Source organism: Penicillium roqueforti (genome assembly GCF_015533775.1).
Source record: "Penicillium roqueforti strain LCP96 04111 chromosome Unknown scaffold_51, whole genome shotgun sequence".
Taxonomy (NCBI): domain Eukaryota; kingdom Fungi; phylum Ascomycota; class Eurotiomycetes; order Eurotiales; family Aspergillaceae; genus Penicillium; species Penicillium roqueforti.
This window is the reverse complement of record NW_024067615.1, coordinates 1-23,592: the sequence shown is the minus strand read 5'-3', so window position 1 is coordinate 23,592 and position 23,592 is coordinate 1. Positions and strand designations below refer to the sequence as shown.

At 47.5% G+C, this 23,592-nt stretch overlaps 7 protein-coding genes across 7 annotated transcripts; 2 read left to right on the top strand and 5 right to left on the bottom strand.

The window, feature by feature from the left end:
* Positions 1-125: 125 nt before the first annotated feature.
* Positions 126-683, bottom strand: LCP9604111_9555 (DUF3807 domain-containing protein; the record flags this gene model as incomplete). Its single annotated transcript, XM_039077822.1, has 2 exons — positions 126-605; positions 660-683. The coding sequence occupies 2 exons, from the start codon at positions 681-683 to the stop codon at positions 126-128; spliced, it is 504 nt and encodes a 167-aa protein (XP_038924439.1).
* Positions 684-915: 232 nt separating this feature from the next.
* Positions 916-1,909, bottom strand: LCP9604111_9554 (HVSL domain-containing protein; the record flags this gene model as incomplete). The annotated part of the gene is made up of 3 exons (XM_039077821.1): positions 916-1,333; positions 1,383-1,608; positions 1,663-1,909. The coding sequence occupies 3 exons, from the start codon at positions 1,907-1,909 to the stop codon at positions 916-918; spliced, it is 891 nt and encodes a 296-aa protein (XP_038924438.1).
* A 3,742-nt stretch (positions 1,910-5,651) lies between these two features.
* Positions 5,652-6,434, top strand: LCP9604111_9553 (uncharacterized protein; the record flags this gene model as incomplete). Its single annotated transcript, XM_039077820.1, has 2 exons — positions 5,652-6,263; positions 6,315-6,434. 2 exons carry the CDS (start codon positions 5,652-5,654, stop codon positions 6,432-6,434), a joined length of 732 nt encoding a protein of 243 aa, XP_038924437.1.
* Positions 6,435-8,066: 1,632 nt separating this feature from the next.
* Positions 8,067-9,774, top strand: cpdS (uncharacterized protein; the record flags this gene model as incomplete). The annotated part of the gene is made up of 4 exons (XM_039077819.1): positions 8,067-8,229; positions 8,289-8,434; positions 8,480-8,900; positions 8,951-9,774. The coding sequence occupies 4 exons, from the start codon at positions 8,067-8,069 to the stop codon at positions 9,772-9,774; spliced, it is 1,554 nt and encodes a 517-aa protein (XP_038924436.1).
* Positions 9,775-10,122: 348 nt separating this feature from the next.
* LCP9604111_9551 (uncharacterized protein) lies at positions 10,123-13,175 on the bottom strand (the record flags this gene model as incomplete). Its single annotated transcript, XM_039077818.1, has 4 exons — positions 10,123-10,840; positions 11,809-12,794; positions 12,843-12,940; positions 12,992-13,175. The coding sequence occupies 4 exons, from the start codon at positions 13,173-13,175 to the stop codon at positions 10,123-10,125; spliced, it is 1,986 nt and encodes a 661-aa protein (XP_038924435.1).
* Positions 13,176-14,341: 1,166 nt separating this feature from the next.
* LCP9604111_9550 (uncharacterized protein) lies at positions 14,342-15,395 on the bottom strand (the record flags this gene model as incomplete). The annotated part of the gene is made up of 3 exons (XM_039077817.1): positions 14,342-15,049; positions 15,098-15,210; positions 15,362-15,395. 3 exons carry the CDS (start codon positions 15,393-15,395, stop codon positions 14,342-14,344), a joined length of 855 nt encoding a protein of 284 aa, XP_038924434.1.
* A 1,381-nt stretch (positions 15,396-16,776) lies between these two features.
* On the bottom strand, positions 16,777-19,157 carry LCP9604111_9549 (beta-glucosidase; the record flags this gene model as incomplete). Its single annotated transcript, XM_039077815.1, has 4 exons — positions 16,777-17,593; positions 17,651-17,805; positions 17,867-18,583; positions 18,636-19,157. 4 exons carry the CDS (start codon positions 19,155-19,157, stop codon positions 16,777-16,779), a joined length of 2,211 nt encoding a protein of 736 aa, XP_038924433.1.
* Positions 19,158-23,592: the final 4,435 nt, after the last annotated feature.

Genomic DNA, 23,592 nt, shown 5'->3' with positions numbered 1-23,592 from the left:
CGGGCAAGGGTGTAGTGGAATAGAATGTGGATAACTTACCGGCTTGTCAGTGCAGTGGGAAGTGTAGGCATTCGGGTTTGTCCATTAGATTGAATATAGGGGCTTCCGGATACTCAACCAGGAGATCAGTCATTGTAGGAGATAATCCTGCGACCTTGGTATGGCGTCTGTGACACCGGTGGCTTTGCCATTTGTGTTTGATCAGAGTCATCCCCGTAGTCCAGCTTAGAAGACGTGTCTTCTGGGGTGTGTTGCTTAGACCCCTTCTGGGACTGCAGCCGCTTCTGATCACCGCCTTGCATCTGAGATTCTGTGTCGAGAGGTCGCTTTTCAGGTACAGTATCTAGTTTACCCTTTGATCCATCATCTATAGATGACTGCATCCGAGCTTGGTATTGCGCCTCATCGTTCTGGAGCTGCCTCGCTCGCAGAAGAGCATGAACTTCACTGTGTCTGAAGATCCGAATCTGCTCATCTGTGAGCGTACGCTTCACTCCGTCTGGATAGTATCCGAGATCGTCGTCTGTGGTCTGGTCATTTTCTTGGGGAAACACAGCCAGCTGTTGCCCAGGGAAGTGCTTAAATTGGAAGGCTTTGAGGTCATCCTAGAAGAAAGAGAGGTTAGAAAACATTTGATCACAGATGATGGAGAAGCTTACCAGAGTTACACTTGGGACCTGCATGGTGGTGTTGATGAGAAAGAAGGGAGTTGTCGCGGGAAGACGCGATCATGTGGGTAATATTACCGTAATTACCAATACCAAGGTGTATGTAAATATAGGAGGCAGCCACTACTTTGTCTCACTTTCGATGATTTAAGAGAGGATCTGGAGCACTGAAGCAAGATGCATAGGTAATAATTTTCGAATTTGGATGTTCTTGAAGAGACAACGCCCAATTTACTGAAAGAGAACCTCATTTTATCCCTTTTCCTAATGGTATGCTACTGACAATATTCCCAATCTTTGCTTTAACACAATCGAATCTAACCTGGATCTCCCGCAAAGTTTGCAAATCTATCTTGGCTACCAGTTCGGATTCCTTCGGACTAGGCTCTGACAGACGCCAAGCAAGTGAGATATGGAAGCACCCTGAGAAATCCTCGCGCTCCTGACTGCTGCTCCTATCACGGAGGGATGCACTGGTCTGTTGCTCTTGAGTCGAAGAGGTTGCATAAAGTGGCGGCTGCCCGAAGCGAGCGAGAGTCTCGTTTGACATCTTCAGGAGGCGGTTCAGACCATCATGGCTCGGTCTCCGCACGCCCAAGACGAGAAACCAACGTGTCTTTTCATAATTGGATGACCAATATAAAGTATCTGGTTGGACATGAAATCTATTCAAAGTATTAGCGGATGATCAAGAATTGTAAGTTGGCCACATACGATAGAACATGCGAGGCATGAATAGCCTTTTCTAGCGCCTCAGTGAACAAGGCACGCTGCTCAGTGCGAAGAATCACTGGCCGAGACAGGCTGATATGAAGGGGTAACTGGGCACCGAGATCGCTGTGGAGAAGACTGTGCACTACGGGTGCCTTTTCCTCTGCCACATATCCAGACTGAGAGATGACATCTGCAAGGAGCGACAGCTCATCTTTCCCCGGGTACCCTATCAAAGTTAGCTCCTTGTACAAGTGGCATTACACCAGCGCTCAGTACTCACATTCGAGGTAAAGATGTGTTGGCCAGTTTCCTTCTACGTGAGGAATTATGCGTTTTCGGCCGCCATGGAGGCTGGGATCATCTTGCACACTCACACGTGTGCTCGAGGCATAGAGGCTATGGAATGATGCAGGTAGGGGCGGCAGCGATGGACCTTGATTGATGTTGCGGCAAGGTTTTTTGGCCGGGCGAAGAGAAGATCTAGATTCTGAGTCGGATTCCGAATCAGAATACTGTACTAGGGACATCTCATCCGATGTGACAGGAGAGTTGTTGTGTTGATGGAGGTCTGATTTCTCAGATGTGGGGCAATTTCAAGTAGGCGACCAATCACCGTTTTCAATTTCATCTATAAATTTCAGTTTTTGATATTGGCACTTCTCTTTCATTTGTCATATATTCTTTCTTTCTATTCTCACATTATGTCATAATTATTGCCTAAGATCTTTGTGCGGATTCAGCAACGTACGGATTTAGTAACGTGGAGATTCACCAATGTACGCTTCATGAACAGGTTTCACAAAATGAAAGCGAGAGCTTTGAGCCGCTGCACAGCCATGTTCGAAACGGCTACCACTTGAAAGCAACTTAATGATACCTTAATACACTGTAAATATCAAGGCGCCAATAGTGGACTTGGAACATTGCCTTTGGACTAAAGCGGCTCACTATCATCATCTCAGGAGACTTCTATGTTATCAAATCCTCGTATATGGGCAGGGGTGTGTTATTCGTAAGTAGGTAGTCCGTGTCGGGCAAGAAGGGAATGTGAGTCTTCAATTCTCCTTGCATATGATGTATCAGATGCAGTATAAGTATCTACGTTGTGAGTAACTAATTTATCTTTTTCTCGGAAACAGCGGTACGTTAAATTTTATGATAGGCCTACAATATAGAGACCAATCACCAGTAATCGAGCTTCATTCAATAGCCATTGTGCCAGCAAAATATTATATGTCATTCTCTTGGTATGGTACATATACCAATCCATCTGCTTCCTTTCGTATTGCATCCCCAGGTTCAGGCGCTATTTCACCGTTCAAACCCGATTCGAACCCGAACAAATGAGAGTCTCACGAGGAAAATTTCTTAATCTCTTACTCTTTAGCCCTACGGTGCTCGCCGGACCTGCCGCGTACGGGATATGCCAAGCAGGATGTGCCGCGGTTGTCATGGCTTGCTATTCAGCAGCGGGTTTTACTTGGGGAGCTACTATGGGTATTAGCGCACCTGCCTCTATTGTTGCTTGCAATTCGGCTTTTGGGACATGTCAAGGGGCTTGTGCCAGCGTTCTTTTAGCACCGACCCCCTAAATTTTCAGGTTATCACGTAAGTCCTTTTGGTTCTAAGATGCGCTGAACGTGGTGTGAAGACATTTTGTTTCTCACTCCTTTCACAGGACGGATTGAAACCAGCTTCACCACTAAATCACAGAGGTTCTGTCGCCTTGAACCTTGAATTCCACGGCGGAAGTGGAAGATTGTTATTCCTGATTATGTTTGCGCGGCTTTCGTGTATATCCTTCAAACAAATTGTTGATCAAGAGCATTCGAAAACATATTACTGTACGGAGTACCCCCCCGACACATACTTTGTTTCCCGGCTAGTGCCCAGACCAACACTTAACATAAGGATAGAGTAGTAGTAATGGGTATAGCGTGTTTTAGAAGTAGGTGAGACGAAGTCTCCTTGTGTAAACGATGGAACTGATTTCGAACTGTATTATATCATGGGAAGACAAGAGCTTTAACTGCACAGAGTCAAATTTCCTTTGTAGCCAATCGCTTCACATTATGTAGTTAAATAAGATATGACATGCCCAAGTCAATTTTCAGATAAAGCAAAATCAAATTCTATTCGATGTTATTCAAAACCGTGGCGAGAGCTTCAACAAAAGACAGTAACTGAGTAAGATTGAAGGAAGGAGCTTTAGTCTTAAATTGATACATGAAGCGGATACCATATATAAAACTAGAAATGATTGGCCGTCGGTACCTTGCCGTCTAGAACCATACCACGTACGACGAGATCACTTGGATCTATATTCTCATTTAGACTTGACGCCCTAGGAACGTCCGATGGATGATAAAGCTGAGATAAAGTTTGCGCTTCGGGTTCCTGAATGCATGAAACGACATCTTGGGCAGGTGTACTACCCTCAATGAGACTACCCCACAATCTGCTCTTCTTATAATACTGCAAGCCTTGTGAGGCCCAAAGAGGTTTCAAGCTTTGCAGAGTATCGCAAGTTTGCATGAGTGCCCATCGAATCACGTCAAGCGAGGTCACAAGATCATTTTCTCGGCGCATGCTATGACTGACCTCGGGTGGGATTAGAATTAGGACAGACTGGCCAACTCCAAGGGCACGCAGTCTGCCACATGCTTTACCAAAGTCAGAATATTATGTCACCTTTCTGAAAACGCACTCACCTTGAATAAGACTGTCTTTCGTTAAACGAGGCCCTCCCCTTTCTGGGGGATTTTGAGAAGGTGATATGCGATATGGCTGGAATACATAGCACTACCGGTGTTAGTAAAGATGCTGAGGATCAACATTGCTTTATTATTCCCTGTGAAATGAGATCGAAGGGACATTCTAAGTATAAAACTCTACAATGTCCGTGTTCTATGTACTAGCCACAACCGTAACTAACACCGACCAACACTCTTGATATTATTATTTCAATTCCACCTTTGGAATGGTGGCAATGCGACATCGGCCTGTATTCATTTCCTCTGCTCTGTGTCCTTATATAGCCCCTTTATATGAAGACCAGCTACATATCACCTAATCTTTTATGCATGCGAAAATTATTTGTGCACCGCTCTAGTTATATTATTCAGCTGGATATTTATAGAAATGGAGTCGATATCGCCCCACCACACAAATATCAAACACACTAGCAGTTTCAAAATTAGTTGCGTCGTCCCTACACATGAGTAGCTATCCCAAGACATCCGTTCAGATTGTATGCGTGTATGTTGTAGAACGAGGAAATGCACATGAATCGTAGCAAGGAGCAAAAAGCGGTGAAAAGCTAAATAGCTGAAGAAATTTCCCAACGAAGGTACGGAGGAAATAGAGTCTAGATCTAGACCAGGCCAGGGGTAGTTCGGATGCCAAGTGAGACCAGTTAGACGCTATTTCCCCTAGTGATGAGCTTAATCCATGGACGAGTCATCGGAGACTTCGGGATAAGATATCCGACGACTACTTAGGATATCTAAATTGACTTTTCTTCTTCAGATGGCAGGATGACGTTGAAAAATAAGGGAAAATGTATGTGGAGGTAGTACTCCAGGGATATCGTCATAGGGGTCGGGAAGTGGACTGACTGCGTGGAAGTCTCGGATGTGGAATGCAACATGGGCCTTGCATATATTTAGTCTTTCTGCATGGTGAATCATGGGATTTATTTTCGAATCGAATAGGAGAATTGTAATCCACTCCAATTGATTTAGCGAAAGTAGAAACTATTGAGTGGGACAATATACCATGATATCACTAACGCCATACTCCGTCGACGTCCCGGGAATCGGCGGCCAAGTAGTAAACCTAACATCTCGATCCACCCGGTGGTCTATTCTCAGTGATAATTGGTACATGCAGTCGCGGAAAATTCAAATGAGGTTCTAAGCCCCATCAGAGGCTCCTGGACTGCGTCTAGCCACGAGGATCATTAAAGCATAGGTATAGCGAGTCGTCACGTCACGTCCGCTGCTTCCTTTGATATAAGCCCTTCTTGCGCCGCTCGCTCTTCTCCCTTCTACATCTACCCATCTTCATACATTTCACTCTTCTTCTCTTACACTCTTCCTCTATTACATCCTCAGCTACTATACAAGCTATCCTGCATTGCAGTTCAGCCTCACCTGTTCTAAATTCAGTAATCTTACTCTTACTTATAACACCGGGTAATATTTGCGCCCTGCGCCTTTCATCCTGGATACCTCTTCATCTCATAAAAACACTTCGAACAACTTCGAAATGGCAGTTGACTGCATTCCCATGGCCTCGAGTCATCACTTCAACCAACTTAATCAAGATCGACCAAACGTGCGAGCAAGCATGGGCAGCAACAACCCATATGCCCGCTTCATGTCGCCAGCACCGTCTGGCTACTCCCAGCGGTCGCGTTCTGAGTCACTGAACTCGACGCCTTCTATCTGGTACTCCGGCGCACCCGAACATTACCCGGTGGAGCCGAGACGCAAACGCGAGTCCTCTGCTCCCCATCGTCGCCGCACCACCAAGTCCAACCGCCACTCGATGATCGTGCAGCCTGATATCATCGACAGGCTGGACAATGTCAGCAATTTCTCCTATCACCACGAGGGTCCGTATGACGCGACCCGCCCTGAGCGCAACCGCTTCAGTCAGTCCAGCCCGCTGGAGGCTGTCAAGGAATCCAATGCCGAGGCCCTCCGGGCTACTCCGCACCACAAGATTGCCGATGCCCTAAACAGTCACCGCCCATTGGATGGCGTGGCTTTCTATCCTCCTGGAACCATGGATCGCAACGGCCAGGAGTACTCTTACGAAGAGGGCTCGAACATGATGAATGACTTTTCTGGTAACTTTATGCGCCTCCCTGGCACGGTATGTCCATCTTCCTATCTTACTGTATCACTATGACTGACTCCGTTCCAGAAATTCACCGATGAGGACTTCAAGAACGATCCCTTCTACAATCGTCCTTTGGTGAACCCGTTCTCTGAACTACGAAAGAAAATCAGTCTGCGACTCAAGAAAAGACGCAACACTCATTAAACGGGTCTCGACAATTCACGACCTGACGACTAATTGATGATCACGGATTGACGATGGGTAATATCGGAATGGGCTTGGGATTCGGGGTTCGGGCTTCGGTTGGGTTTCAATTTTGGGATACGGGAAAAGGTCATGTGTTAATCATTTGTCTTCGGGAGTTTACGGTTATATTATCTGGGAGACTCAACTTTGTTTAATCGATATTGATAATGCTATACGGATTAATCATGTATGTAATTCAACAAATGAAAGGCCAAGGGCCCATTTCAGCTTCTTCAAACCCCTGGACCCTGAATAATTACCCCACCTGCCCTGGATGTATACGATCTAGCTCTGGGATGGCAGATCTATATAGAAAAGATACCCAACCCCGCCGATCGAGGAATGTCACCTGTTACACCGTGCCGGTCGGGTGTATGCCCCTCACAGACAGAGATGCAGGGCACGAGTCCCCCATTCCATCCCCAGACATTGATAATAATGACAGCTTGGGTTCCTTCCTAATTCGTAGAGCGGAGGGCTGCGGAATGTACAGTTACCTCACCATATCATCATCACGAGCTTAATAGCTTAATTTGAACCTTGGATGGATTCTTCCCCACACATCCGCTTCCTAAACAGGTAATCACCTCTCTCTGCTCACTTTGTACTAAGAAACAATTATGATCGCACTCCCATTAGATTGAGCTTTCATCTTGTCTGTTATAGGGACATTCGACATTCCGAGGTCTAGCATATCAGCGTTATCGCTGCAGAGTTACAGGTAAATATTTTCAGCTTATATGTGTGCTACTCGATGTAGGGTGTCATACTTCAGCCGATCTGGTGGGCTGTCGAGAAAACGCACAAATTGACGTCATAGTTAAAATGTGTTCGATGCCTTGTTGCCTGAATACATTGCTGCCTGAATGCCTAAGGTTTGCTTGTCGCCTGATCTTTTCTGCCTAGGATGTCATTACATGCGGAGTGCGGAGTACTCATTCTGACTCCCCCTCACCTAGATCTTAAAATCCACCAGATATCCAATAGAACCCATTATCCATGCGATGGAAATATACATTGATGGTATCTACCTTGGTAGATCTCAGGATGTGTCATGAACCTTCGGGTGGTATCAAATTGATTTGATCCGAGTTGAGACCCTGCGGGTATAGAGTACAGGCAGCAGGATTGACATCTAGTTTGACGTTATGAAATGCCTTCACTAAAAGACCTAGATACTAGATACTATTATCTCGCCCCACCGCGACCGTACCAGCTCAGTAAACATGGCATTCACATGCACTGATATCTTCCTATGGACAGCGGGCCGAGCTACGAGTGCATCTGCATCATACGCTGGATAACGGACTCCGTCGGAGTAAAAGGAAGTGCAATTAATCGCCATGCCGGTTGTTCCTGACGACGTTGCAGTCGCTGCAGATCCCGCTGGCTAGCGACCAATGTCTGCCTCACAGCGGGTCTTGTCTCAACTAGCCACGATCTCTATTGGCAAAGCTTGGTAATGCGTGAATATCCGCACGGAACGCAAATCGCTCCGAGTAGCAGCGTCTTGAAAAAGGGTCGATGGGGTTATAAAAGCAGATTTCCGTGCTCTTGGGTTCAATTCTGGTTCTCTAGCATCATCGAATAATGTTGATTTTGGCAGCCTTTACTTCGTTGGTGGCCGTGGCCACGGCGGTACAAAATCCGCATGGCAGAGCTGCATCTTTCAGAAAGCCTGCGAACGGTCTGCGCAAAAGAGAGCTTCCCGCTGCTTTGACTGAGCATCAGTATCTGAATAACAAGACGGAAAGTAAGTGCAAATATGTCTTGGTGGGATCTGAGACTGTCACTTACAACCACTTCTTCTAGAATTCCAAGTGAACGGAACTCACTTCCCACAAGTTCCTTTCGACATCGGCGAAAGCTATGCCGGTCTTTTGTCGAATAAGCCTCATGGAGAATCGAGCTTGTTCTTCTGGTTTTTCCCGTCTACCAACCCAGCTGCGGAAAAGGAGGTACGTGATTTCAATCCGTCGCAGAGTTTCGTCTAATTCTCGAAGATCACCATCTGGCTGAATGGAGGCCCAGGATGCAGCTCGCTTGACGGCCTGTTACAAGAAAATGGACCCTTCCTATGGCAATCTGGAGTGTACGAGCCTGTGCGCAACCCGTACTCATGGACCAAATTGACCAACATCGTCTACATCGACCAGCCTGCCAGCACGGGCTTTTCCCCCGGACCATCCACGGTTGAAAATGAGATCGATGTTTCGAATCAATTCAACGACTTCTGGGAGCGCTTCATTAAAACCTTCAGCATGGAGGGCTACAAGATTTACCTCACTGGAGAGAGCTATGCGGGCCAATACATTCCGTTTCTGGCAGACGGGATGTTAAACCGCAACGATACCACGCATTTCAACCTCAAAGGCATCCAGATTAACGACCCTTCCATTAATGATGATGATGTTATGATCTATGGTCAGTTGTTGCTCCACCACAAAAATCTTCATACTAACCATGTCCAATAGCCCCGGCAGTGGCAGCGCTGAACCACTACTCCTCCGTTTTCGCACTGAACGACACCTTCATGACAGAAATCAACCACCGCGCCGACAAATGCGGCTACACCAAATTCTTAGACACAGCCCTAACCTACCCCCCACCCAAGAACTTCCCGACCGCACCAGACCCCAACAAGCCCGGCTGCGACGTCTGGGACGAGATCGTAAAAGCAGCAATCTACGTGAACCCCTGCTTCAACATGTACCACCTAACAGACTTCTGCCCCTTCCTCTGGGACGAAATGGGCTTCCCCTCGTTAGCCGGCGGACCCAACAACTACTTCAACAGCACCGCCGTCCAAGCAGCCCTCAACATCCCACCAACAAACTACGCAGTCTGCGGCCCCCGAATCTTCAACGACGGCGATAATTCCGTTCCCAGCGCACTCGGTCCCCTCCCTAGCGTCATCGAGCGCACCAATAACGTCCTCATCGGCCATGGCTGGTACGATTACCTGCTCTTCGCCAACGGAACCCTCGCTACAATCCAGAATATGACTTGGAATGGAGCGCAGGGATTCCAGAGACCTCCTGACGGGCCATTGTTTGTGCCGTATACGACTGCTCTCGATGATATTGCTAATGGGGCGGGGAGTACGCCTTGGACTGCTGATTCCGGTGGCGGTATTCTCGGAACGGCCCATACCGAGCGTGGTCTGACCTTCAGCTCGGTCTATACTGCCGGTCATGAGATCCCACAGTACACTCCCGGCGCGGCTTATAGGCAGTTGGAGTTCTTGCTTGGGAGGATTAAGAATCTTCAGCAGACGGGGTCTTTTACGACATTGTAAATATTCTAGGTAATAAACCAGGTATCTTTTTCATGAGTGTGCAATACAAACAATACTTGGTTTATATTCAATTGGTCCTTTAATGGTCGTTGACATCATGATTGACTGTCTAACTCGAGACTCAACGAGCGATTTCCCGAGGTCTATTAACAAATTTAAACCAGATGTAGTTATAGAACAATAGTGTCATGACATGTTCCCATTTAATCCATTAATCATGTCATATATTCATCCTGTTCTGTTAAAACAGCGATATTCCTCCTCAAATTGACCAAATTAATACACAATCCTATATTTTGCAACATTCCATCAAACCCAAAGTTTGATATTTCATTCAACCAATGACCTCTAAGCCTTCTTGGCAGCAGCCAAGCTGGTGCTCGCCACACCGGAAGAGGAAGGAGAGGGAGTAGCATCCAAAGGTCCGATTCTCAGCGTGCCACAAGGGCTAGTAGGGGCAGTAAGACAACCACCCAGATACGCGCCAAGGCTACCAGTCTGGTTACGAGTAGACAAGATCTGAGCCGGGCCGTAAGCCGCCACCAGAGAAGTAGTGTTCTGGGCAAAGTAGGTAGAGTTCACACGGCTGCCAATCAAAGCAGAGTGCGCGCTGTGCTCAGCAGCCAGACGAGCCAGGAGGAAGGAGACCTCGGGGGAGTCGGAATAGCCGGCAAGACCGATGAAGGCACCAGTGACGGTGTCTTCGAAGCGGTAGGCCCACTGTGCCCAGGTCTGGGTGGTGTTCACCTCGGGGAAAACGTAGGTGCACTGGGGCGCGGTGAAGCCGGGGGCCTTGGCGCCGACTTTCTCGATGGCGGCGCTGGATAGCGTGTTGTCCTTCTCCAGGCCGAAGAGGATCTTCTGATAAGCTAGAAGGGTGGCGTTGTTGGTGTTGCCGAAGGTGCTGTTCACGGTCGAGTTGTACCAGCCGCCGATGAAGTTGGAGACTCCTAGGGCGAATTGGAGGACAGTGGTATCAGAAGATGAGGGCACGCAGGTTGAGGCTGCGCCTGCGGCAGCAGTAGTAGTGGCGGCCGAGGTGGCGGTGACTCCGGCCAGGAGGAGGCTGACGATGTTGAGACGCATTGCGCTTGGAGTAATCTGGTCTCTGAAGAGGAGGCTTATAGAGGTAGCTTATAGAGTGACTAGGTAAGGTTTTGTGAAGAACAGAAGACTAGCTACGTGCATGGGTAGTTAAATACCCTTATAGCCCATAAAACCGCGCAATCTCCGAGTCTTCTAGAGTCATGATCGCCCCCGCAACGCATGCGGCAGCCTCCGAGTATGTTAATTGAAGTATACTTCCTGAAGAACCGGTTGTTTCCTCTGGATTGGCGTCATGGTCCACAATATCAACCTGTGAGAGCAGGGTGTGGTGGAATCCATATTGCCGTAGCCTTGTGGGATGACGTCGACCACTGAGCAGGCCAAGCTTGGGCCATGATTTTGATATAAAAGAGTATAGAGATCGACGCTTGGAGATTCAAGATCCAAAATGGAGTGGGTGAGATCATCAGGGTACCCGGTCGACCCCGGTGACTTGGATGATGGCGTCGATAAAACTTTGACTGTTGCATAGAATTAAAGCTTACATGACTAGTTCTGATCTTAAATCTACGACCTACTAGCATTATAGTCCCTGAATATCGGCATGGAAATGTCTAGCAATCATGGTGGCGAGTAGAATGATATACTCCTTCGCACCCGGATGCTGGCGGACCGCTATAAATATCGCAATTTAACTTTTCAGGGAAATCCCAAGCCTTTCCGAGATTTGTATAAATCGAGCTATGCATAAAATAAATTGGAATTGAACATAGAGGGGTCATGCTCAAAGGGAAAAGAAAATAACTGATAGACTGGCAGCCCATCAGTTCGAAACAGTAGCATATGTAGCGATCTTAACCATCCTTTGTCCCACCAAAAGCAGACGTTAATCATCAGCATAAATGTGCAACGAGACCCGCCTATATACATCTCATATAATGCGCCACTATACATACTCCGCTCAACAAGCAGCTGATCCCCGTACACAAGATGATCAGCCCATATCCACTGCCATAGCCCGCTGCTGCGGAGCCCTTCCACGGATCTACCTCGAGTATAGCCTCGCTCAAGGGGCCGCTGACGACATTTCCAATTCCTCGTCCAAAGGCAATAACCGAGAAGATGATGGTTGCGTCGGCGGACGGGTCGATCCGTCGGACCTCGTGAGTTATCCCCGACCATGTCGCCGAGTAACAGCCTGCAAACAAACCGTATGCGATCGAAAAGACGAACAATGTGGGCAGGGTTGTCGCAAATCCCCAGAGGAAGAATACAGCCAGTGTACTGCCGACAGTCGAGATGGTAATGCAGGTGACAGCATGGTATCGATCCGCCAGATGGCCCATAGTAACACTCCCGAAAACCGACGCCAGATTCAAAAGCGTGATGGTCAGCGAGGAGAGAAAATCCGAGGCGCCGATGCTACGGGCATAAGTCGGCAGATAAATTCCGGGCAAGAAGAACCCCAATGCCTCCATGATGTTGCCGAGTTGGTAGACGCAAAATATCCTGCTGGTAAGGAAGCGGAAGTTCAGACGTTGATAGTCGACTGTTTTTCTGACCGGAAGCCGGGGTTTGTGAAAGTAGATAAAAGGTGCAGCGAGAACGAACACCACCACGGAGATGACCCTAAGAGTCGTTTCGAATCCGTAGCGATTCAATAGCTTCTCTAACCCAATCGGGAATATGATCCCGGATACTCCTGAGCCAGCCCAGGTTATGCCGAACGCGAGTCCTCGTCGGTGGACGAACCATTCGTCCATGTACAGGATGGATGGACTGTATGCTATACACCCGCCGATGCCGAAGCCGACTCCTTGGGAGAGGACTAGGTGAGTGATATTGGAAGAAAATGAACCCAGTGCTAGGGAAAGACACATTATTATCACTCCTATAGATGAGAACCAGCGTCCCCATTGAGGAAGAAGGATCATAGCAATAATGACTAGTGGACAGCTCAAATAGGATATTCCCTGTCGATTGTGTTAGCATAGACCGTCGTAAGCAGTTGGTGATCTCACTGTAGCACATGTTCCAACAACAGCTACCATGTTAGAGTCCTGGAAGGCTTCATGGGCGTGATAGTATTTCTGAAAGACTCCGAATGCAAAAGCAAATCCTGCTCATGTTAGTCGGCTGTCATCTCCTAGAGTCGTGCAAGCTGACTTACCCCATATCAAAGCCTCCAACATTACACAAGCCATCAGGAACATCCATGCCTGGAAACCTCCGTCGACAGGTGGTAACTTTTGTCTATCGTCCGTGGACGATTCGTCGAATTTCTCGGGGAACAAGCGTATCTGTGCTTCACTGCGAGGCAGTGAGTCGCTGCATGAAGGGCGTCTTCTCTCCATATTGGTGATGTTGAATTCTGTGGTCTGGATAGACAGGGACGTTAAAGACAAAAAAGCAAGTTCTAACGGTGAATGTGTCCATTTTAACTGCATCTAAATTAAGCCATAAGTTATGGTCACATTGTTTGATCATGTCAAGGAGGTCTAGCGTTCGAAGGGATGGCGAGAACGCTTGGTAAAGATCAGCCAGGTGACGGAAGGAATTTCCGTACGTAGACTAATAAGGCTGGCATGCAACTTCAACGGCCGAGCGGGAATTATACACTTGTGTATCTACCTCAAACACGGGTGGTAGCTTGTGAGTAACCACATCGCTGATTTTGCAATCGGGCTGGGCAGATGATCCCGATGTAGTGTATGTACTTATGATAACGCACTGGTGAATGTGACTTGCTGGAGTATGATATTGAACCCAACCCCTACTTTGAAGCTTTAAACAAAACAACGTTTTTAAAAGGCCGACGCTGACGTGCTTTACGTAGGGAATAGAGAGCTCTTCGGAGGATTGTAAGCTGGGGCAGCATCAAACACGGCTAGAAACGGACGTGCGAAGGGATTGGAATGTAAAATATGATCGCCGCCAAATCAGGATGGAGACGTCGGAGACTTGTGCCGATGTATATCCTATGATATCACACATAAAGCTCCGAGCTGCAGATCTGCAGATCAGTAAACAGCCCCTTGTTCAATACAACTCCGCGTAGTGCAGTGCCACGTCAGGCTGAGGATGAGCTAGGAGTTTTATGCCTTATCATCAAGGGGCTATAAAAGCGCCAATGATCTCGTGTCTGATGTGACATAGCACGCAAGATGGCGCAGATAATGGCATGCCTATATGATGTCCGTGAGCCCGTACTATGGTCCGCGAAAATCTGTTATCACCCCAGTTCGGTAGCAGTTCCCCGTGGTCACACTCCTAGAAGATCGTGATACTATATTTGGCTGGCGCAGGATTCTAATGACATATGGTATATAGAGCATGGACCCGAGTACATGTTTCTGAAAACCTTGAGTTCAATTTGCTTGTGACACGGGATCATGGCTTACTGCAGACCTGAAGAGTGACATAATTGTTGTCGCAGTCCATCTCGGTTGATTCACCACGTTGGGTTTGTCGACGCGATTTTCGTATCATTTCCCCCACATTTACCAGCAGGCCTCTCCCATCAATCAGCGAGCCAGATATTCTGATCTGTCCCATAGCCAAACGGAATCCAAGAGTCATTGAAGTATCTCTGTAGTACAGTCTGCATGTAGTCCATATCGTCAACACAGTATCCACCGCCACCAGGACCGATATGTGAACAGTGCACATCGGGCCGGTACTGCACCATATGCTCATGGACCTCGCGGCACAGCAATGTGTTACGACCCAGCTCGTGGGCCTTTCCAAATCGCACAGTCTTGGTCAAAAAGTCATAACAACTTGCGGTGTCTGTATACTGCTGGTTCGAACCTGTGCAATGCTGCTCATGTGTATCACAGATCGCGGTGGCTAGCAAATCAGCAACATAGGCAACAGCCTGGTCGGGCTCAGTCGCGTTTATTTTTGTCGCGACTCCTTCGACTAAGAAGTCCAGTAGGTACTCAAACCAGCGAAATGTTGCGTCGTACTGCGCGATCTTGCCGTCGGCGTTGAACTCGATCCATGTGTCGATCGTCACTGGGATAAGGACGCCGAAACTGGTTGCGTTGAAGGTGACAACGGTTGTCGCGGATGCGATGTTGTCGTTCGCAGTAAATTGAGTGATGTTATATGCGATCGGGACACCGACAAGACTGACGTGCTCTGGATCGGCGAATAGGCCGAAGATGTATTCGCGGTTTAGCTCGTCGCCGTCGAAGGTGCGGGTGATGTCGACACGACCTTGCACCTGTAATGTGTCAGATTATTATCAGAGGGAGAAACTGGAGAAACTCACGTCTGATGCGAAAATAGTCGATGCATTGCCTTGCGTCTGTTTGAGATTTGCAGGGTAGAGAAAGGAATCCCAGAAGCCCTTCTCGAGTTTCCAGAGCTGGTCAAATGTGAAGGCTGATCTTGGATGTTCCGAAGATTTAGATTCGACAGAAGCAAACAGACAGGCAGATATAATTGGAAGTAAGAATCCCAATTGACCGGAGTGGAAATGCATGTTAATCGTGTCGGCCTAGCTTGGGATTATTCTAAGTTGGCTTGGACTCACGCGAGGTCTTGTCCTTGTATGTGAAGGACATCATTGTTTTGAGGAATCCTACTAAGGACATTCCACTTGAGGTATTTCGAATTGTACATGATCGAGAATAGTTGTTAGACTTGTAGAAATAATCATCCACGGCATTTCTGAAGCCTCAGTACTATTGGCAGGTAAGTTTGTAACAACACATTCAAAATCACTATATTCCGATATACTAAAATTGTTTATACAGATTTCATGTCAAATCCAAGTCTTGGGGCTTTTCTCTGTCGCATACTTGTATTGGGCTGGTTGATCGCAAACTCCCAGCCTCCTTGCACTCTCATTCCAAGCTTGTGGGATGTTTATAAATCAACGAAAAAGATACGAATCAAATTGTTCAAATGCCGTGAGTTTTCGCTAGCAATTATTCCAGGCGAAATCTAGAGATAGGATTGAATTGAATTGACAATGGTTGTGAAAACTTCGGGAATAGGAGGCTTGAAATATATACCATGACATGCATGAGGCTGCTAAAAGACTCAACAGCGAGAATAAGTAGAATCATCTATGCTGATAGTCTAAATAAAATCAAATTCACCACATAGAAGTATTTTGAATAGTATGAAACATTAAATACCCAATCTATACAGAATCCAATATATCCTGAAGCTGCCAAGCAATAGAAATCTCACTTTTCGGATCATGAATCAGGGTTCTACTCAGCTCAATCAAAGTCCGCTCGATAAAATCGCAAAGTCGGGGGAAAGTAGTCTGAAAGAAACCAAGGCGTTTGCGCGTGACGAATGGATGGTCCGGGAAATACACCGAGATATCAGACGCCAGTGTCTTGATCTTGCGCAGGGATCTAGCTGTCATCGTAAGTCTCTGGCTTACTATATGCTGATGGCCTGGGTGGCGCACTAGAATCTGAATCTCGCCTTCGAGTTCGAGTCGGAATTTGTAGATTTCTTGTGTGTAGGTCGGTACGAGATTTTCGACCCAGCCGGGTGTAGAGCTGTTCCACCAAGCCATTGTTCTTGGAGATGGGTAAATCGTTGAGATGATATAGGACAGGCGGATCTGTATAAGTTAGTCGCCGAGATAGATCAAGGTATTGATGATGATGGTTTGCTACTTCGAGAAGGACTAACATGTTATTTATACCAATCGTTATTATATACATTTGAATAAGTTGCTTAATACTATGATCATTGATAATAAAAGGGAGAGTTACAAAGCTCATTCTTTCATTCTTTGTACCCCACAGAAACCTGTCTTAGGGATAGGGTCATTCATTGGGTAAAGACTTACGAACCTTAACAAAGAAGCAAGTCTGGATCTAGAAACTGTCGATACATTGAGTCGTGGTTTAGTTGCAGATTCATCAAGAGACAAGTCGTTTCCGAATAAAAATATATACAAGCCAAAGCATGAGAACAACACTAAGTGACAGTGAACTTTCCATCCTCACGAATATCCCGACTGGAGGTTCCAACATAGACAATGAAGGTACCACTAGGTACAACCCACTTTTGTGTCTGCACTTCCCAGTAGCTCAAGTCTCGCCGAGTGAGCTCGAAAGTAGCTGTTCCCGGCTCTCCCGGCTGGAGATTCAACTTCTGGAACCCTCGCAGCTGCTTGGGGGGAGTACTTGGGGCGGAGTCCGGCAGGCCAAGATAGAGCTGAGCAACCTCAGCACCAGCTACCTCGCCAGTGTTTTCGACACCGATAGAGATAGTGCCGACCGACTCGAAAATTTCCTCTGCCCCGCCAGGGACAATTCGTCCATTTGATGGCCCAGCTGTGGCAGCAACGCTAACCACAAGTCCAGTGTAATTAAAAGTCGTATACGATAAGCCATAGCCAAACTCGTAGCGCGGGTCGATGCCGTTCTTGTCGAAGTGGCGGTAGTCAATAAACAAATCTTCAACGAAATTGTCATCGAGCCCACTGTTCCAGCCGGCCCCGTAGTCTGAAAACTGCTTGGCAATCGTGTAAGGAAGCTTACCGCTTGGAGAGGTGCTGCCATAGAGCACGTCAACCAGGGCGTTTCCGCTTTCTTGACCTGGTAGCCCGGCCCAGACAATTGCTTTCACTGAGGGCTGCGCTAGGATGGTCTCTAGGATAATGGGCCCCACACTATGCACGACTACGATGACGTTGCTGTTCACTGCTGCGACGGACTTGACAAGCTCGTTTCCGTTGTGCCAGGGATCGAGATTGTTCCTGTCACCAACGTTGCCCTCCACTGTAATGTAACTGCAATGCACGGGTTAGTTGCAATGCATCATAGGTGCGGTTACAAGTCCGACTCACCCTTCACCGCTGTCTGCGTTAATGAAAACCACAGCAGTCTCCGCCGATGCAGCAGCCGAGACAGCAGCCGTGGTATTGTCGGTCGTACTCTGGATAATGTTCGTACCATCCTTTCTGGCCTGAACTTGGATTGCGTCGAGAGGACCAACGAGGTACTAGAGCGTCATTGTCAGTTTATCGGACTCGCGGTTGATCTGCCGGCATTGGCTTGCTTACGGGAAACTCCGATGTGCCACTGCCCCAGCCCATAGCTAGCGTGCCGGTATTGCAGCCGCGGTCTCCACATGCATTGGGACCATTGGGATTGACGATGGCATCTTGCCCAATAATAGCCAGGCTTTTAGGTTGCCGTAGAGGCAGAGTATGTTCCTGATTCTTCAATAGGACAATCGAATCACGGGCCACGGTGCGGGCGACAGTGGCATGGTCTCCTGTTACATCGGCAGCGGCTTTTCCGCCATTCCAAGAGCTGAAAGTCACCTCGGGGTAGCCTTGATCCTGACCAAGAAGATACCAAGCTGCCAGGATACGCGTTGCCATGTCATCCAGACGCGCCTGAGGTACAGAGCCATTAGCAACGGCCTGCACGAGATTTGGTCCCCAGAATATGCTGCCGGGCGGGCTATTAAAATCACTGCCAGGCATGGTCATGTCGAGTCCAGCCAAAGCACTGTTGACACTAGTGTGCTGCGCATTCCAATCGGTCATAATGTAGCCAGGGAAACCTAGCTCGTCCTTCATTAGATCGTTCAGGATAGCATCACTCTCACATGCCCAAGTCTCGTTCAATTTGTTATAGGAGCACATGACGGACGCGACATTTGCCCGAACTGCGTTCATGAACGGCCATACATACAACTCATGCGTCGCGCGGTCGCCGATGTTAGAGCTCATGGTATCGCGGTTGTGCTCTTGCTCGTTCCCAAGCCAGTGCTTTACCATGGTCAGAACGCACTGAATATGAACAGAGTGGAAGCCAGCGTACCTTGGCGCAGGCCTGAACGCCCGAATCTTGCATACCCTGGATTGTCTCTTCCATGGCAACTCCGCTGAGATACGGGTCGACCGAGAACCCTTCCCAGTTCCTACCGCCATTGGGATTCTTTCCTAGAGGCCCAGCGACTGGTCCTAGCTGGACGTGCACGCCCAGACCTTTGGCTTCCTCGCCCATGGCAACACCGCGCGCGTACAGGAGACTACGGTCCCAAGTTGCTCCGGCGTTGATCCCGGCGGGGAAAGCCGTGACCGGATTGGCAAAGCGAATTCCCAAGGGTGAGTCCTGTAGACATAAAGAGGGATAGTTGATCGAGCTAGCTGGATAAGTGTTGCCCACGCAGGGCCCTCCTTCCCAACCGACGCCAGTGGCAATCCCGACTTTTTCGGTCTGATTCAGCTTGGGAAGGACCGCTCGGGCCTTTGAATAAGCCGCGTCCCAGCCGGCAGCCCCTGAGCCATAGGCATCGGCTGCGACACTGAAGGCCAGAGCAGAGAGAAAAAGGTTCTGCATCACGCCGTTTGCTGTGGGTGGTCGCTCAATGTTTACTGCTAGGCCGGCGGGCAGGTACACCCTTTATAATCCCCGCACAGGAGAATTGGGTTTAAATTCCCGTGGTTTGGAATTCCCCCCTGGTCTCCAACGCCGGCCAAGGTCTAGATTTGGAACCCATGACTAGAATGAAGGGGTTTTTCCCTGGCCAAGAAAGCGCAAGGTGAGCTCCGCATGTACAGCGACACACGACTGGTTGCATTGTCATATATCACATTGAAACATGCAGGTTAATACTATGTATGGTTAGTCCACGATGGCCTCGGACCACTCCCTTTTATTGGCGAGTGAGACACGGAATGTGGAAAGACTGGCTGGCTATGTATTCTGGAATATAGCCTGAACCTCTTGCTTTTGACAACAGCTAAACTTGTACGTAATTTGGAAGCTTTCCCCGCAGACTGGGGAAATTTCCGTCCACTCGCTGCAGGTTGCCGGACGCTTCGCCGTGTACGGAGTAGGCAGTAGCCCGTAGACACCTCACCGTATTTTGGAGCTAGATCGTGATAGCTTAGACATCGAGCTAAAAGGGTCAGTCAATGTAGTGGGATTGCAGAGGGTGAAAAATTAGAGGTGGATATTGCATAATGAAAAGCAAAAACAAAAACAAACAAAAAAAGAATGAGGGCCCGAAGCGCGATTCGAACACGCGGCCTCTCCGAATTTGAGATGGAAACCCAAACGGAGAATCATACCTAGAAGGGATTAGCAAGGAAATTTATGACTTGAGGAAGAGACTGCAACGTACCACTAGACCATCCGGGCAATAGATGAGATAATCAACCGGAGTAGAACTCGTGACATTATTCTTTTTGAGCTACACTTTCCATCTAGATCTGATGCTTCCACTCCGGTGCATTCGACTTGCAGAGTCAGGGCGTGAATGGTTTGGCGGAAATATATCCGCTGGTCCTTTCTTCAGGTTGGCCTCTTTGAACGATAACTGCTTCGTCATATCCCTCACTGTTCTCCCCGGTAGGTTCACCTACAACAGCATGCAGATAATATTGGGGCTGATTGTATGAGTTGACGATGTATTGGCACTGTTCTGTCTAGGTTATCATCGACTTGATAATCTCCAGCCTGTGCCAATGTCCTATTTCTCTTGAAAAGTGAACTATTTCATTTCCTTCATCACGTTGCTAGCTGGATGCGGTGAAATAAACAAAGCCGATGCTGTTCCCACCCTCACTAGTCACAGTGGTGTACCACCGCATTGTGGGTTTGATTGGAAGGAGTTATCCAAGCACTAGTTCGATCAGAGGGCTTTGTATATAGTACTATTAGGTCCTTTCTATTCTGACCACTCGAGAATATATTCAAAATATATTCAAGGAGTGACGATGAAGATGAATGAGCCCATATATCCCAATATTTGGAATTGTGCATTACAAGCCAAACATGAAGAATATATGCCTCCTTTCTCTCATATAGTTAGAACTCTCATTCCAATTCTACACAGAGACGATAATCATATTTGGGGTTGGAATTTTCCCAACGCCTCATTTTGATCTCGATAAAACTTTTTCTTTTCTCTCCGCATGAAGACCCAAGCTGAATAATATTCGAACGATATTGGAATCACAGTAAGTAAAAGAATATGGTAGCTTCAATGCATAGCATCACCAACCTACCGGCTTCAGCTTTCTGCGCCCTATCCGATATTTTTAACTCATGTAATTATAGGCCATCCCTTTTTCGCAGACTGAAACCGTGAAATACATAATTTTTGCCTTTTCTAATTGAACGTGGGTACATGCATATGCTCTATCAAGAAGTGATTACATGACCTCCTGGCTGTGGTGGCCGTTAGACCGAAACAACACATCCGCTCCAGCATGACATGTCCCAAAGCCATTAGCTGTATTACAAGACACAAGCGCAGAAAGAAAAGAAGATGAACCGTAGTATATAGCAATACCTTTGCTGGCAGTTACATTGGAAAAATAAGGCCCAAAAGAGATACAATAGCAAAGAGGCTATAGAAGTTACCTCAATTTAACACTCGAGTAGTATAATTCCTGCAGTCCCCTTCGACTGTATCTACCTAAATGAGCCCATGCTTGTATGCGATTTTCAATTTTTTTGCCATATTGTAATCAAGTGTCGGTGTTGGCCCGTCTACCTGTTGGCAAAATCGGGCTCCATGGTATTTACCCTCCCATGTATCATAAATAGTGCGCGTCCCACTTTGCGAGCTTTCCTCCCTAGAATAATGCTGTTAAGCCCATTCAGTCCAATATTCAACCATGCACTTACCTGGATATATCATGTCCATATGAAGGCCCAGTGAGACGACAGTTATCAAGCCAACGGTAATCCGGTGCCCTACGGTTTCCTAAAATCCGCCACACTTCGAAAACAACTACATTCCTTCCTTTGGATTCTGGAAGACGATGTCTTATACTTATGGTCCGACACCCAGGACACACCTGGGTGGCATCCTTCCGACCCATCAAAGTAGTAAGGTCCCAGTGAGGACAGTGGAAGATGGGCACGGCTTTTAGAGTCTCAGGGGAAGAAAAGAATATGCTATAACTAGCAGACATCTCCAGCTGGTTAAACTCGTTGAGGGATATACGCATCGCGAACCGAGCCTTGTAGTCAGGTGTAGTGGGTAATGAGCAAGAGTGTCTCAAGAAAGGCCAAGATCCAATACGGTAAAAAGTGAATGGACCGAACTTAGTTTGACCCGGCGTAGGGCGACTAAAAAGTTTCGCAATAGACCCGAGGTCTCGAATCGTCAAGGCAACACACCGGCATAGGTCAACTATACCCGCATAGTCTGCGCAAGACCTCTCTAAAGCTGGGCGCGCGAGCGACTCTCGAATAAATTCCTTTCGGGGATGGAGCTTCAAACACCTTCCACAATATGCCCAGTTGCGACTCTCAAGTCGAAGGAGCAGTTGATTTCGTGGGACTTTGCTACTATTCACATATAGTATAGGGATACCAATGAGTAAAAGTCGTGGGAATTCCAATTCCTTTTCTTTCAAGATTGCTCCAAATAGATCGTAAAGTTGTTTGCAGGTAAGCGATAGACACGCTTTATCGACCAGGGGAAGATGCTTGTAGATATCATGTAGAACACTCTCTTCTAGGGAAAGTATTCTAGTGCGTTTTCTGATGATTTGGGAAAGGATAGATGGAATCGAGGAGATTTTGATGCAGAAACTCCGGACTCCCTGTTTTACTCTGCTCATTTCTTGTTTCTCGATTTGGTCCCAGTTCTTCTTTTCACCTCCCAACAACAGACGAGACTCCTCGTCTCCAGGAATGCTCTGACCTAGGCGAGAAGGTCTGCTAGGCAGTTTGTGGCGTGGCTGCATCTTTGAATCTCGGGGATACTTGAAGTTCTTGGGTTCCGGCTTCAGTGAAGAGGGGCCTAGCGTAGATAGACTAACTGCGAAGTTTGCCGACCAAGATTCATGACCATGACGTTACATTTACAAGTCTTTCAAAGCCAATCTCCAATTTTTGCATGCTAGCCAGCACATATTCCAGGGTTCCCGCGATTTCAAGAGGTCAACGACTTGTCGGTTCCACAGCCGCTAAAGTGATCATTCTGGGGCACTTTATTTTCAATGCATTAGCCCGACACAGCTCCATTTTTGCCTTCATCTTCTTCTCATCTTCTTACCACTTCGACCTTGGTCGCTCGCACTCGCCAACTCATGATGGATATCCAGAACGATTTTCGGTCATTCTTCCTAGCTTCTTTTTACTATTCTATATCCGAGATATTATCCACCCCCGGCCTTGCCTTGCTAAAACTCTAAACTTCATCTCTACCCATAAAAAGGTCAATTTCCATCGTCGTTTCCACTTCAAGTGAACCATCGATAGGTACGACGCTCAGCTTTTCAGACTGTGCCGCTAAGCCAAGCACAGTCGAGAAATAATCATCGAAAAGCGGATCACGAATCTCACACGCTTCTACTATCCCTCTATAGCACCCTTCATACCTTAGAAGCCGCTGCAACGCCTTTGCAATCCACGATTACATCTCATTGCCTTCGCACTACACCCAAAAAAGATGATTAAAAAGCGGTCTCGCCGATAGGTATGTCATCACTGATATTTGAGAGTTCGGGCAGGACTAACATATCCTTACCGTCATTAGTGTTAGTGCTCATCAGTGGCTCCATAGCTTTGGCTTCCCATTCAGAGTCCTAGGTGAATATCCCCGAAAAATTAGGGCTCCTACACTATGCCCATCCTACGTAACACTCACCAGCCATCTGCTATAATCCTCCTCGAAACATAATCTGATACATACGACCATAGGGTGTGGAAAACAGGGCTTCCCGTCCGCTCAGCCGTACTTAAGCCACACGCCGGTGAGTTAGTAGTTGGGTGGGTGACCACCAGCGAATCCTCACTGTTGTATGTTTTT